General features: G+C 51.6%; 2 protein-coding genes across 2 annotated transcripts in view; one reads left to right on the top strand and one right to left on the bottom strand.

The window, feature by feature from the left end:
- Window positions 1-326: 326 nt before the first annotated feature.
- EFCAB9 (EF-hand calcium binding domain 9) lies at window positions 327-6,256 on the bottom strand. Its single transcript, XM_040603734.1, is given in 6 exon segments — window positions 327-383; window positions 2,447-2,603; window positions 3,532-3,601; window positions 3,604-3,690; window positions 5,147-5,287; window positions 6,229-6,256. Coding segments are annotated over 6 exon segments (540 nt in total).
- A 2,649-nt stretch (window positions 6,257-8,905) lies between these two features.
- STK10 (serine/threonine kinase 10) overlaps window positions 8,906-14,932 on the top strand; it is a 52,579-nt gene continuing 46,552 nt past the window's right edge. The window contains exon 1 of the mRNA XM_040603606.1: window positions 8,906-9,195. Coding sequence (XP_040459540.1) covers window positions 9,040-9,195 — 156 coding nt within the window. The 5' untranslated portion in view covers window positions 8,906-9,039. The remainder of the gene's footprint in view (window positions 9,196-14,932) is intronic.

The raw sequence follows: 14,932 nt of genomic DNA, 5'->3' as shown, positions 1-14,932 counted from the left end.
CTTAGTCCTGGGGAGAGCTGCGAGGCACGAGGCTGGCATCCACGTTGCATCAGTCCATCCTCTTCCTCAGCCACCAGTCTGGTGCTCACCTTGGCAGAGCAGTGGCAACGTGCAGGGGAGAAAACAGAAGAGGCAATTGCTTCGCTGCAGCACTTTGATTTATTCACTGTCTACGAGTTCAGTACATCTGTCTGGTGATTGTAAACTGAGCCCAGGGGAGAAGAAGTGAGGCTGTGCTGTTCCCAGCTGGGTAAGGGGCTCTGTCAGTCTGTTAGGAGCTTGCTGGTCCTGCTGGGAAGCTGTTCATGGTCCCCCTCCTTTTTTTGTTATTGTTTGTCAATGCAGAAGACTGCAAATAGCTTGAATTCCCTGTAGTTCAGTTGCTGGGTTTGGAGAGGAGATAGGTCCCTAGCTTAGCAAAGCAGCCTTGCCCAGTATAACCGGTTATTTCAGAGAAAGGCCCTGAGTCCAGGCTCTCATCCCCTTCCCCAACTTGCTGTAGTTTCCCGATTGACTTGGGAGAAATTGGTTCCAACTGATTGCCTCCAGCTCATCCCGAGCATGTTAAAAGCTAATAGGGCACCTCCCTGGCACATGGCTGCTTCTTTAGCATTTGTAATGGCTCGCAGATGTTGGAGTGATTCATAACAGCTGGGGTTACGGTGGGGCGGGGTGGATGGGGGGAGCGAGGTGCCTCCATGGCTGTCACCGCTGCCCTGCTCCTGCTTGAAGTGGCCTCGTGATCGGCAGCTTCGAGATGAAAGGGCAGGATCAGTGCGACCTGGGGCTGAGGCTTCTTACTCTGGGAAACTGCTCAGGGGCACTGGAGAGCTGCCCCCAGGTCCTGAGCAGGAGAGAGACCTTGATAACCCTCTGCAAACCGTGCAGGGAACAGGCTGCAAGCCCTGCAGCACTCATGGGAGAGGGGCAACGAGAAAAGCAAATCATTGCTTTTTTCCTCAACTGTTTCACCACAGCGATGACTATCAAAAGTCCCGTCTAACTGAAGAGGTCCCAGAAGACTGAAGGTTTGTCAGAGTGGTGCCCACCTACAAGAAGGAGGATCTGGATAACTACAGGCCTGTCAACCTGATCTTAGTGCCAGGGAAGGTTGTGGAGCAGATCATCCTGAGCGCCATCACACAGGAGCCACAGCAAAATCAGGAAGGGAGGATTCATAATACATTTGCTGTGTCCCTTCTTAAAGTGATGGCAGAGCCTTATACACTCCCACTGCATGACTGGAAGTCATTGCTTTGTACGGTACTAACTCTGATACGGTATGTGATGTGTTCATCTGATTTTTCTGAGCTACGTGTAGTGGCCTTGATTGAAAACCTTAATTGGGGAATTGCTGTTAACTATGAGCAGTTGGCTGGAGAAAACAGTTGTGCCGATTCTGTGCAAACAAGTAATTGAAGAGGATACTGGGAGTGGAACACAGAGGAGGAGAATTATCAGTAAAACCAATAACCCAGGAACCTAGCAGCAGCAGAAGGGCTCTCCCTCGGTTACTAATGGCTGTCTTGCTGAAAACGCTGCTGGAGCATGCTGAGATGCTGAAGTCATGAGGACAGTGTGAAGATGCGACAAGAGTTAAGAGATGTCTACAGCCTATTAATGACTGATTCCCTACCAGTGTCGCTACAGGTGCTCATTAATCAGGGAGTGCTTCAGAGCAGGGAGGGATTTGAAAGAGCCCTGCTGACCAGGCTGGGACAGAGGTGAGCTGGTGGCAAAAGTGAATTAGCAAGGGATGTGCAGGCAGCTCTGTAAGGAGGAGGGTGTCAGTGCAGAGCTGGAGGGGAGGCACCATTACCAGCTCTGTTCCCCTGCTGGCTGCAGGGAGCTGCTCCCCACCATGGGGCAGGGACTGGCAAGATCCCTATGGCCTCTCCTTGGAACCTGGAGCTGGTTTAAAGGTCAAAATGAGGGATCCATTAGAGAAGAGAAAGGGCTTCTCCTGGGGCTCCTATCTGACATCAGCATCTCCGTGACAGAGGCATCAGCCAAGGTATGGCACTTACAGTGTTTCAAGCAGGAGTTTCAGGTCCGAGGGCACCCCACTGAGGTACCCCCCTGGCCAGCAGCTCTGCGAATGGACTGCAGAGAGCTTGGAAAATGGTGAGAAGCCCCAGGTGAACTCCGAAGAAAATGGCTTAAATAGAGGCACTTCTGCTAGTTCTGCCACCTCCTCCTGTTGGAGTCTCCTCAGACAGAGGAACATGCCTGGGTTACTCCTCCAAAAAGATTTCTTCCTGTTGCTATCTTACTGTTAAAACATTTTCAATTCAGACTGTGCAACAAGTCATCAAAGTCCTGCTCCTGCGGTCAGCCGAAACAAAACTCAGGCGTGAATGAGAAGCGGCTGCAGTGTAAAGGATCAATTTTGAATTTAGGGACATTTTCATGGCTTCTTTTTTGACTGTAATTTCTCTATTTTTACCTAATTTCCAGAAATATCAAAGTCATTAAATGTCGTCTTAAGTTATTTCTGGATGTCGGAGAGAAGCCTTGTGGCTTCAGACACGTTAAAACCGATCTTATTATCCCCATCTACGTCCAGCAGCTGAAAGGCAGGTCCGGCGTGCCAGTGGATGGTTCTGTTTCAGGGCAGAAAGGTTTAGACACAGATGATAAGCACTGATTTCCTGCTTGGAAAGAATACGTGGAACACCAGCTGGTGCTCTAGTCCAGAGAATAAAGGTGACCCCCCGCCAGTCGCGCCTGCAGGAAATACCACAATCCTGGTGCTTCCTGCTGCTGCTGCCAGCCGGACAGGGGCTGTGCTGGGGAGAGCTACCGCCAGCCAGCCGAACTCCAAAGCTGCTTTGAGAGGTCCTTCCCCATCCCTCCCGCACGCTGAACTTGCAGGGCTATGTCCCACATCTGGCTCCACTCCTTCCCCCCCCCACCCCGAGTTCCATGGGCAGCAGCCCCGAGTGGGCCCTTGGCTGGGTACCTGGTGAGAGCAGAGCTGCAGGTCACGTCCACCAGCAAGTCTGAGCTCTGGGGGTAACCCTGGCTTGCTTTACCACTCCTCTCCCTCGCCGAAGCTTGCTGTCCTTGCTGCTTTTCCCTGGAAAGGCACCAGCCTCTCCCAGCCTGGGCCACGTGTGATGCCAGAGAGGCTGAAGGACACCAGTACCCGCTGCACTAACAAGCCAGCAAACGCTGATGGGTGAGAACAGATGCTCTGCTCTCTTCCCCACAGGCAGCCACAGCTGAGGGCTTGTTTTTTGGAGAACTTGCTAAGATGGACAGCCTGAAGCAGGAGTAGTGTTTAGATGGTTCCTACCTAGCAACAGGTTCAGGGGTAGATTTATCACAGAGAAGCAAGGTTGGAACTAATAGGGGTGCTGCTCGTTTCCCTGCTTTGCTTTTCTGTGCAGCAGCCTCACCGCCACATCCAGACCCAGGGACCTTCTCCACCCCTTGCCTGCCATGAGTAAAGATCAGCTCCAGTGAGTTTATTCCCTTTATGGGGGTGTTGGATGGTGCAGATGTCCCTGTACCGAATCCAGGACCCACAGGCTACACACCTCATGGGGCAGGAGGATGCACACCACCATGTAGAACTCATTTAAGCAAATCCTCCCCTCGCATTTTGCTCCAGCAATTCAAACAGCAGCATGACCTGGTCCTTACTCAGGTCGGTCACACAATGGAGAAAGCAGTAAAACGGCAGATCTGGAAAACAGTGAGCTCTCAGTCATCATCTGCACAAAGCTGAGAGCAATAATTAGAAGGATTTCTTTTATTTTAAATGCCCACTGCTCCCAGACAGGTTGCACAGGCAATTAAAACACAGTAGCAGACAAGAGATACCGTTTAGGTTTAATAGACAGCATTAATAAGATGGCCTGATTTATGACAGAGTATGTGATTTCTGCACAGAAGGCAATGTTAAAGTGCTCATAATTTTTCTGTCTGTCATCTCTTCCAGCTCACTGCTGGAGGAAAAAAGGACTTTTCCAACAAACCAGAAACCTTGGAAATAGAACCCGTTTTTCTTTTAGAGGTGTCACTTTTAACTCCATGACCCACTAATGATTATTTTTAGTCCTATTTCATCTTCTCCAGTGCATAGGAAGAGCCAAACTTCCAGATCAAGCATTTCCCTCAAACTTCCCCAACCGCAAACACAAGACCAACAGCCCCTGCTAAAAATATCTGCAGCCTGGTCTGATTCTGCTACCCTTAAATTTCTGTCAGTGGGGCAAACCCATGGGAAGAGGTGTCATTGGAGCTGGAGCACCATGGGGGTTTGCAAACACATGGTGATAGAGCAAAGAACTGCAGGCAGGAGGAGGGGAAGCTGTGAACCAGTGGACAAGAGGGTTGCGAACAGCCTCATGTGGAGGACACTACTGGCGAGAAACCCACCTGCTTTCTAACACAGAGCACGATCGGTTTATGGAAAGGATTACATGATGAGGTCGCTGCAGTGCTAAGGAATTAGCTTCAGCGAGCCAGAAATCCCCTCTTGCCCTGTGTTCCTGGCATCTTGCTTGCACAGCTGTAAAGATCTCCCTCATCACTGGCCTGGGTTTTTCCTGCGTCGATCGTCTGCTTGTTGTGCCAGGACCTGGTTATCGTGTTTGTACAGTACCAGTGAGCCTGACCTGGGGGCTTCACGTGCTGCTGCGATGCAGAGGACAGTAATACCATAAAATCAAACAGGTTTCATAGGCTTTTGGACCTTTTCCTGTCACACAAACAGGGAAGGAGGCAATGGAAGGGGAAAGGGGGAAGAAGTATCTTCAATGAGAGCTGGAAATGCATCTCGGTGGCTCTGCATGGTCCCCTGAGCCACGTATTTCAGAAGCCAATGCAGGAGTAGCCAGGCCATGTAACCTTCCAGACTGGTTGGGGCACGATGGAGCAGGGAGGACGTGGTGGCACATGCTGTATCTGAAAGCTTTCTGGGGTATTGCCAATTACTTGCATTAACCAAGCTGCTAGTTAATTAGTATGACAGAGTGCTGCATTTGTCCTAACATCTGAAGTGCAGTATTTGTGATGTCTGTGATCTTTGGTTTTAAATCCTAAGCGATGCAGCATTCTGTGTGTCTCTTTTCAAAACATTACACAGAGCTTGCAATCTTAGAGCCTTAATGCCAACCTCGTTTTTGGAACTACTTACTGTTCAGATAATTCTTTCAATGAACATCCAGGAGCTGGAAATACACTGTCAGTGCTGCAGCATCTCTTACTGACAACAAGCAGTATACTTCATCTAAACACAAATGCTGCAGAAAACACTCAGATTTCAGCTTCACCTCAGCTGGCCATGGAAGATCAGCCAAACAGAATTAGCACCATGGCAATGACCCCTCACAGAAGGAAAAACCCGCCCTAGAACCAGGTGCAACTTCTGTCCCACAGCTTCAATGCTTTTCCCACATTTTCAAGAATTCCCCTCAGATGTAGAGGCAAGGGATCCCCTTCCATTCAGTGTTAAAGGATAACTAAAATCAAGTGACAGAAATTATTCTTACAATGATCAAGAGCATTAAATTTGATTAAAAAGTGCAAGATAGCACAGACTTAAGGATTTATCTTAGACTGTAGCGCAAATCTCAGCCTCAGACAAGTGGTACCCAGAGGCTGTTGGTCCGTGCCAGGGCTGTGCTATGTAGCAGCCACTGCAGGGCTTTGCTTTTCCTCTTAGCCAGGGCTTTAATGTTTCTAGTTTCCAGCACCTGATGGTGTCTGTGCAATGTGTCCGGGAGCTATGGCTGCTTTTGAATGCCCAGTTTCTTATTCAAGGTATCTGTTAGGAAGCCAAACTGCTCTTCTATTTATATAAAGTGTTTATCACCCGTTTCTCTTCCGACCCAGAACGAGTCTAATCCAGCACAGCAATAACCATTGAAAGTGCTCTTTATTCCTTATTCCTAAGCTATACCAAGAATAATACTAATAAAATCTAAATCCACTGGCTTACTTTGGTTGCCAGACCCTCTGTAACCCCACATTTAAAACGTGGAGCCGTATGCTGTCCTGCAGTCAGGTCAGCAGTTTCTCCTCCTCGGGTCGTAACGGTGAGTGAGAGCTGAGCTCTGTTAACGTGTGCTGCTGAGGACTGTGCTGAGTGGTCCTGGTTAACGCGATGGTGATGCTCGTGACCACCTCTCCATAGGATCAGAGGTGTTCCTAGGAGCTTGGGGCACATATGCAAAATTCTTTGCATTTCTGGAGTTTATATCCTCTTTCTCTTATTACCACTTGAGAAACAGTTGAAGTAATTCATAGGTAGATAATTAGCCTGTTCGCTGGCTGGGTTTGACACCTGTGAGTGTTCTGCAAGAAATGGGTGGAAAGAATTCAAACGGCTGATTCCCTTTCACTACGGAGCCAAGAGATAGTAAATCTGCTCGCAGGGTCTCAAGCGCTGGATATAGGCTGCCATAGCCCCCAAAATGCTGTGCTGGATCAGAGCTGCTCAGAAGCTTCTGAAGGGGTAACTTGAGTTTGCAAAATTTATGCCAGCAGAGAAATCACCTCTCTGACTGAGCCCCAGCCTGATCAGCCTTCCCTCAGGTAGTCTGCAGGGCATCTACCCGCACCACGAGCCCGTTGGCTTAGAATTTGTCTTGGATTCCGTATCTTTAGAGCCCCTGATAAGGATAGATATCCCCAATACATGCCCACAGCTCTTGTAGGGGCAATTACAAAGATGACGGAGTCAATCACATATCAGGGAGGCAGGTGACAGAGCGAGGGGCAATGACCCCAGGCAGCAGCTTAGGAGGTCCAGTGGGACATTAGGGAAAACCCTCCCCCCGGGATGGTGGTGCCCCTGGAGCAGGTAACCCCAGGATGTCATGTCCGCTCCATTCTGGGAAGTTTTTCAGGACTTAGCTGGACAGATTGCTGTCTGACCTGGTCCAGTGCTGGTGACACTCCTGCTCCAAGCGGGGACTTGGTGACTGCTGGGGGTCCCATCCGTGCAATGTTTCTATGGCTGCGTACAATGTCCAGGTCCCCTAGTACAATAAAGTAAAAACGCTATTAAGAATTATAACGTTAAAAATACTGATAGCTAAAACATTGGGAAAATCGAGATTAAAAGGATGAGTTTCTGAAAGCAATTGCTCTGATTCTGTTCTATTTTTACTCTGGGATTGCCAAATCCACACGTTGTACCAGATCAGATCCGAAACCCATGAAGTGAAGTGAAGTGAAGTGAAAAAAAGCGCTCGGTTGTTTCCAGCTTCTTTCTGTTCCAGGGATACACTTGCATTTTCAGCTCCTTTCCCCCACAACTCAGTGGGGAGAACGGAAGAAGTAGGGGAACACGAAACTTTTTTCAAAAAAAAGGCAGCTGAAATTCTCATACAGCCACCAATTTCCAGGAACCGGAGTTAATAGTATTTCAAGCATCAGCATCAGGAAACTCCCAGCAGGAATGCGAGGGCTGATCGTACCGGGATAAACCCAGGGGATTTGGCAACAGCGAAGACAAGGAGAGGTGACAATGTGCTTAGGGTGTCGTAAACCAGGGGACTAAGGAGAAATCGCCAGGGGACTAAGGAGAAATCGCCAAGATGCTCCCACAGCGAGAGCCCGCGTTCCGCAGGGGGATGGGGTGTGTAGGCGCCTCCCCCCCCGCCCCCGTGTCGTCGTCGTCGTCCCCCCTCTAACGGGGGCTGCGTCCCGGCGGTTTGCGGGGGCAGCCGCGCGCCCCCAGCCCCCTGCCCACGCCGGGGCCGTGCCGGATTGCGGCTGCAGGGCCCGGTGTTTCCCCTAGGTGTCCCCATGCCACGCGGGATTTCCAGCCCGGGTGTCGGGGGCTTGGAAGTTTTGCGGGGCAGGGGGCGCGGACCCGCACGCCTGGCACCGCCGGGGTCACAACGCCTGGCCCGCCGTGCCGATGCGCTCCAATTCCTGCCGCTGGGAATTGTAAAAATATTTGTGCCTGGCTGTTTTCACGTGAGCCGAGCCGGGAGGGAGGACGCGTCCCTCCGGTGCCCCGGCGCTTCAGGTCACGCTTCCCGCAGCCCCCGGGGCTGTGGGCTCAACCGCTCCGCTCGCCGGGCCCCGGGGCGGCGGGGGGCTGGGCCCGGCCGGTGTCCGGCCTCGCTGGCCTCCAGCATCGCCCCCCGACGGGCCGGCCGCCGCCTGCGGGGCTGGGGGGTGCGGGGTGGGGTCCGGGGGGATGTGATACGCGACTCCCTGCCCCGCTCAAGGGCACGGCTTGCGGCGGGGCCGAACCGAGCCGGGCCGTGCCATACCACGCTGCACGGGGTGGTGCGCTCTGCTGAGCCGGGCCGGGCCGTGCCCTTGCTGAGCCGGGCCGGGCTGTGTCGGGCTGTGCCATGCCGTGCCCCGGCTGAGCCGTGCCCTGCCGTGCCCTGGCTGAGCCATGCCGTGCCAAGTTGTGCCGTGCCGTGCCCTGGCTGAGTCGTGCCATACCTTGGCTTGAGCTCTGGCTGAGCCGTGCCGTGCCGGCCTGTGCCGTGCCCTGGCTAAGCCGGGTCGGGCCGTGCAGTGCCCTGGCTAAGCCATGCCGTGCCAAGTTGTGCCTTGCCGTGCCCTGGCTGAGCCGTGCCGGGCTGTGCCGTGCCCTGGCTAAGCCGTGCCCTGCCGTGCCCTGGCCGAGCCATGCCGTGCCAGGTTGTGCCGTGCCGTGCCCTGGCTGAGCCGTGCCGGGCTGTGCCGTGCCCTGGCTAAGCCGTGCCCTGCCGTGCCCTGGCCGAGCCATGCCGTGCCAGGTTGTGCCGTGCCGCGCCCTGGCTGAGCCGTGCCATGCCTTGGCTTGAGCCCTGGCTGAGCCGTGCCGTGCCGTGCCGGGCCGGGCCGTGCCGTGCCGTGCGGGGCGGGGCGGGGCGGGCGGCGGCCAATGGTGCGGGGGCGGCGGGCGGGCCAGCAGGTGGAGCGGCGCCGGCTCCATGTGCGCGGCTGGAGGCGGCCCCGCTCCCCGCTCCTCGCCTCGTCGCTCCCGGGCGCAGCGGCTCCGTCCTCCCCCGGGGCAGGGCGCGGGAGGCGGCTGGCGGCAGCTCCCCGGCCGCGGCAGCCCCGCACCGCTCCGGCATGGCTTTCGCCAATTTCCGCCGTATCCTGCGCCTCTCCACTTTCGAGAAGCGGCGGTCCAAGGAGTACGAGCACGTCCGCCGCGACCTGGACCCCGGCGAGGTGTGGGAGGTGGTGGGCGAGCTGGGCGACGGCGCCTTCGGCAAGGTCTACAAGGTGGGTCGGCGGCCGGGGGGCGCTGGGGGCTGCCGGGCGGGGCGAGGCACCTGCGGCCCCGCGGGGGTGGCGGTGTCGCCCCCCGCACCGCGGGCTCGGTGCCGGGCCCGTTAGCTGCGCCGCCGGGGCAGGGGCGGGCGGCTGCTGAGTGCAGCGCTTGGCTTGGGGCAGGGGGAGGGAGGGCGAGCAGCTTTTTTTAATTATGATTTTGCTTTTCCCCCTTAAATCGACCGTGTTCCGCGCGATGCTGTGTCAGGCGAGGGGGTTGCGCCCCGCAGCCCCGCGGGCGGTGCTGTGTGTCCCTGTGTCCCCGCCGGCAGCACGCCCGGAGCAGGACAGCCCGGCTCCTCGGCAGCGGGGACACGGCCCGTGCTATGAATGTTTAACCTTCATGTTAAAGGATGGGGGGTTTAAAGGCCAAATACTCGCAGTACTTTGCACTCCGAAATAGCAGCGGGTTTGCTGTTCCCGGCTCTGACACACTGCGCTCCCCTGTGCTGCAGCTGGGGGCGGGGGGTGGTGGGGGGGGGGTGGCCGGGGCTCCCGGCTGCTTGGGGCACCGTTGTTACACCCAATTTGGAACTGGGCAGCTGCCTTCCGATAGTCTCATCAGTTTGCTAGGGAAGATGTTGGCTTCTCCGAACTGGGAAAGAAGTAGTAACTAAAGAGCAGGCTGGGCAGGCTGGCTGCAGGTCAGGACAGAAGTGTTTTATTACGGTGTCCTGGGATTTGTTGTATTTATGTTGTTGTTTCTATCGTATTATTTGATAGAAACTCTCTAAAAAAACACCCTGGGCTCTAAGTGTCCAGTGAGTGGAAGCCTTTGGTGAAGAATCCTGTCTTCTATTACAATGCAGTTCCTAAAAATCATATTTACATCCTTAATGTATTTTTCCTTCCAAAAGTAGCACCAGTGCTTCTGTTACAAGTTTATTTGGTGTTGTGCATTGGAAACCCATTTGTATATTAGCAACATTCACTCCAGGTTAATTACATGCTTAGGTTTCTCATGCAATGATAGGAACAAGGTAAGCATTGTAAAAGAAATTATCAGGCTTCTGAGACAAATGAAAACGTAGAAGAATAACTGATTTAAATCCTTTTTATTTTAAACATGTATAGCATATCCGAAGTAGGTAACTTTCAGCATAAAGCTACTTTATAAGTGGCTGGTTTAGTTAAGTCTGTTGTAATACCTGAGTGCCTCTGCTATTGACTCCAGCCTCACACCAATAATAAAATTAGCAGGATAACTAGAGGTACTGTAGGTTAAGGATTGCAGCCTGTTAGGTAATAACATCTCATCTCCAGCTACTTCCATCTCCTTTGATCCCCATTGTGACCCAAATGAGAATGTGGGTTATAGTAAATGGCACAGTGAAGACCACGTGTTTATAGCTGGTACATTCAGGCGACCGTCTGCTTTTGTGATGTTTTAACACAGTTGATCAGGGAGTGGGGGTTAATGTTGTGACAGAAATCAAAGGCTGTTTTATTCTCAGTAAAGTTTTAATTCTCAGTCTTTGATCTCTTCTCCACCTGTTCTCCATCCTGGTTGGCACATGGACATGGCTGCTTTTTGAAGAATTCTCATGCAAGATTTTGTTTGTTTTAAAAAGCACAAATTATTTGGGTGCCACATCCTGTAATGCCTTACTTTAGGTAATGGCCAGTGGCATTATTGCAGAAATGTAGTTTCCTGTCATGCTAAGATTTAACTTGCATATTGCCTTCCTCTGTCTTTCTAAATCTGGAGTGCTCCCCGAGGTGGTGATGCATGTAGGATGGAGATGTGAAAGAAGAGGCTTGACCTCTTGTTCTGCTCAGCTGCCCAAAAAAAACCCCAAACAAGCAAACTAACCCACTTGTGCTCAAGGAGAATGTAGATGGCCAAGACATGAAGAACAATTTTAATCATTCTCTTTAAGTCACTTTAAAGTCAATTTGCCGTTCACACAAAAGGGATCATTTAGAGCAAGTCTGACTGTTTGTATGGCTGTGAAAGTTTCAGGATGTTTGAATGAAGTTCCTGCCGGTCTTCCGCCCCTTTTCCACACACGGAAGCATGGGGAGGTGACAGAATCTGCCTGTGCCTGCATCCTGCCCTACATACCACATGTTGTACTCCCTCCAAAGAGCCGATTGTCCCTGAACAGTGCAAAAGGATGGGATTTGTACACTGAAGAGGTGGACCTGGGAGAAGTTTAGATATGGATAGAAGAAAAAAATGTGCTTGTTTTACTAGGTTTTGGTTTTATGAGGCTGGGTTTGAGCAGAAGGAAGGAGGGCTCAGCTTGGTGATGGTTTTATTAGGGAGCATTACTGCCCTGCAGAACACTGTCAGGGAACGCTGTCTTGGACTCCCCATGTACTTGGCTGAGCAAACTTGAACTGGTTTGACACAGCACTTATGAAAGTGGGACAGGCTTAATTTAAATATATATTAATTAAAAAAAACAAAGTCTTTAGTGGAGTCTGAAATGTATACATCAGACCTTAAGAAACCTGCAGCCAGTGGAAACTACTGCAATTTCCCTATTTTTATACAAAGACTTTTTTTTTTTTTTTTCAGCAAAAGAGGACCCAATTGTATGAGGAAACAGTGAAACTAGTTGCAGAGGGTAATGAAGCTGAAAAGTAGGAGGGGGCGGGGAGAAACTGTTTCTTTCTAGCTCTTACTCTATTAATGTCTTGGTTTTGGTAAGTCCAGCAGTTATGATAAGGAAGGGATAGCAGCCCATAGATAGTAATGCACTGCATGCCAAATATGCTTTGTTACCCACCTCATCCAAAGCTCGTTAAATCAATAATATTAAATCAGTCATTAGGCCAGGAGCTGGGAGCTGTGAACAGAGCGTGCTAGCCTGGGAAGTCTGCAGCACCTCTAGGGTTGTGGGCCTGTAAAAGTTCCTAACTCAGACCCTTTTCAAACAGCCTTAAGAAAGCAGAGTTCTTTTTCTTCAAAAATGCCCAAGGTACGATCAATAAAATATATAGCTGTGGTTTTATTCGTTCAAAGTCAACATCTGTTTGTGTGTGCATGGGGGGAGAAGTGGTAGCAGCACCCCCAGTGAGCTGCTTTGCCAAAGCAAAGCCATGCGGATCTCGGAGCTGTGCAGATGCTCGGAGCGAAGCCAGCGGTGCAGGCTGCCGTGGGCTGAACGCTTGGAGCTGCTGAATCACATCTCAGTCCTGCAAAACCCATTAGTTGGTGCAGTATTTACTGTTGCAGGTAGTTGCATTAATGTCAGCAGGAATAGGTATGCAAGGGCTCTTCTGGGCATTGAAAATTCACAAGCTAGCAGGGGGTGGACTGGATCTTACAAAAGCGTGGGCTGTGCTGGAAGAAGCCCTGGGACTCGTTGCCTTTCTTATGGTGGGATGGTTTTGCTGCGCTCATGCCTCTTGTGAAACACTATCTCCCCTTCCCAGGGTGCACTGATGGGGACACTGGCTCCCTGATAAGGCTTTCTCCTCGCAGGGTGGGGACGGGCTGTCCCCTGCGGGAGCGTGGGCGACCGTACTGCCTGCAGCCCCCACCGTGGTGGGAAAGGGGCTTGTTCACTTGAACTTGCCTTCAAACGGCTGTCCTTGCCGGCTTGAGGAGAGACGTTGCTGAACCCCATGCCACAGCAAGCCATAAGCGTGCTTTTTGTGTGGTCATTCTCCTTTCTTCTTAACCCAAATTCAGCTTTTTAAGCTGTATCTTATCTGCTTTATTATGGTGCTATTAGTGCTGTACATGTTACAGACTATAAATGCTCTGTTTTGAAATTTGGGTAATAAAAGACTAATTGTTAAATGTTGTGCAGCTGCCTTATAAGCCTGGCTTTCACAGCCATGGGCCCGTTTGAAGGCACAAGACTGTCCCCGCCACATGCAGACCTCTCTGCTCGCCAGCTGAACCTGCACCGTTCTGGTTTTGCACGAGCTGGCTCGAGTGACTTGGGCTCAGCTCTTGTCGGTTTGATTCATGGGGGATTTAGCGTGTAATTCCTGGAAAGGGTGCCACAGAGAGATGCTAATCTGTTAAGTTAGCCGAACAAAAAAAAAAAGAGGAGGGGGGGGGGAGGGAGGAAGTTTGGTTGTAACTATGGCCACAAAAAAAATATTAAAAACCACAGGTAATATCGAATCATGGCCTTGTCTGTTAGAATAACTGAAAGTTTTTTTCCTAAAATGTTTCAGCTGAGGAGGGAAGAGTAATGGGAAGACACCACTGCTTTAGTTATAGAGCAGTGGTCCAACAATATTAAACCTGGTTGAACTTTAAATTTGATGCTCGCTTGAAACTCACTGAAACGTGTGAAGCTCCATCCCTGCTGAAGTCCAAGTGAAGCTTGTCCCTCGCCCCATGGAGCCGCGGCTGTATCTGTGTGGCAGGGGAGAGGGATAGCTCTCCATGGCCTAAATATTTTGATAATGACTTCAGCGTCATGGCCCAGAGCTTGGCAATGCTGCTGACAGTGGGCTGAGCTGTGGGCAGCTGCATGGAAGAGAAAGTTTAGATGAAGGCTTTGAGCTTTTCACCGTCAAACATGTGGCAATTGTTCCTTGGGAAAAATCCCTGCTGAGTGTGTCTCGTGATTTTTTTTTTTTATTATTTATTTATTATTTTTTCTTGAATGTGTGGTGTCCTTGGGGGGGAAAAAAAAGATTCTCTTTCTTGGGATGCTGCTGTCTGTAAATCTAGGGTTGTCCTCGTGAGACTCGGGTCAAAGCCACCCTCACCACCACACCGTGCGGTCACAGGTTGCTGGGGCTCTGGCTGCGGCGGGTGGCTGTGCTGCCCTCCTGCCTGCACTGCCAGCCTTGCTCAGCCGCAGATCCCCAGGGAAAAGGAATTCAGCTATGAAGAGCAGTCACTTTAAAAAAAAAAAAAAAAAAAGGCAAGTCTTTAAAACAATGAAGTAACAGGTACATTTTAACAAATTTGCTGTTGAAGGCAGCAGGGGGTGGTGACACACGTAGCTGTGCCAGGGTTAAGTATGGCAAGACCAGGGGCGCAGGGAGCCCCTGCCTCGCTAGCACAGCCTGAGGGTCAGCGGCTGAGCCTCAGCATCGCCCTGTTGCTGGAGCTGCTTTGCTCCCACTGAAGAGAGAATGCAGTTGCATTCAGGAGCAGTGTCTGCACATGCTGCCTCCAGGATGCGGGGTTGGAAGGGGCAGCGTGTCCCCTGTGAAGAGCAGGGTGATGGCACTAGTGCTGCTGGAGTTGGATTAACTGCCTTCTGCCTCCTGGCTATAAAAAAGCACCTCACTCCCACCTCCCAGGCATGTGGTCTTCAAAACAGAATGCTCTTCCCATCCAACACATGGAAACCTTCCTGACATTTTTCCTTCTTGTGCAATTCCCTCATAGTTACCTGTGCTCATGCCCTTATTTAACCAACTGAAATGTTTTATGTGTTATTTCAATAGGCAGGAGAAACAGTGAAGGAAATTGTGCCCCACCAAAGCCAGCCGATGCCGATGGACCTCGGTGCTTGCATCTGTTAGCATCGTTGAGTTGCTGCCTGCCCTGTATTTCTCTCTCGACAATCGTGGCCAAGCACAGGCGTGCTGCTGGCGTGGCCTCCCTTGGTGGGCTTGTGCTATGGAGATAGCAGAGGGCTGACCAGGTTTTTGTTTTGCCACCAGGACCTTGTTTATCCGATGCTTTTCCAGCACAGTGAAAAAGGGCTGACGGACAGGAGCGCATACTAGCACTGCCTGGCTGAGCCCTGCTCCCTGGTGC

This window comes from Falco naumanni, chromosome 8 (assembly GCF_017639655.2).
Source record: "Falco naumanni isolate bFalNau1 chromosome 8, bFalNau1.pat, whole genome shotgun sequence".
Lineage (NCBI taxonomy): Eukaryota > Metazoa > Chordata > Aves > Falconiformes > Falconidae > Falco > Falco naumanni.
The sequence above is the reverse complement of the archived record's forward strand: the minus strand, read 5'-3'. Positions and strand labels throughout refer to the sequence as shown.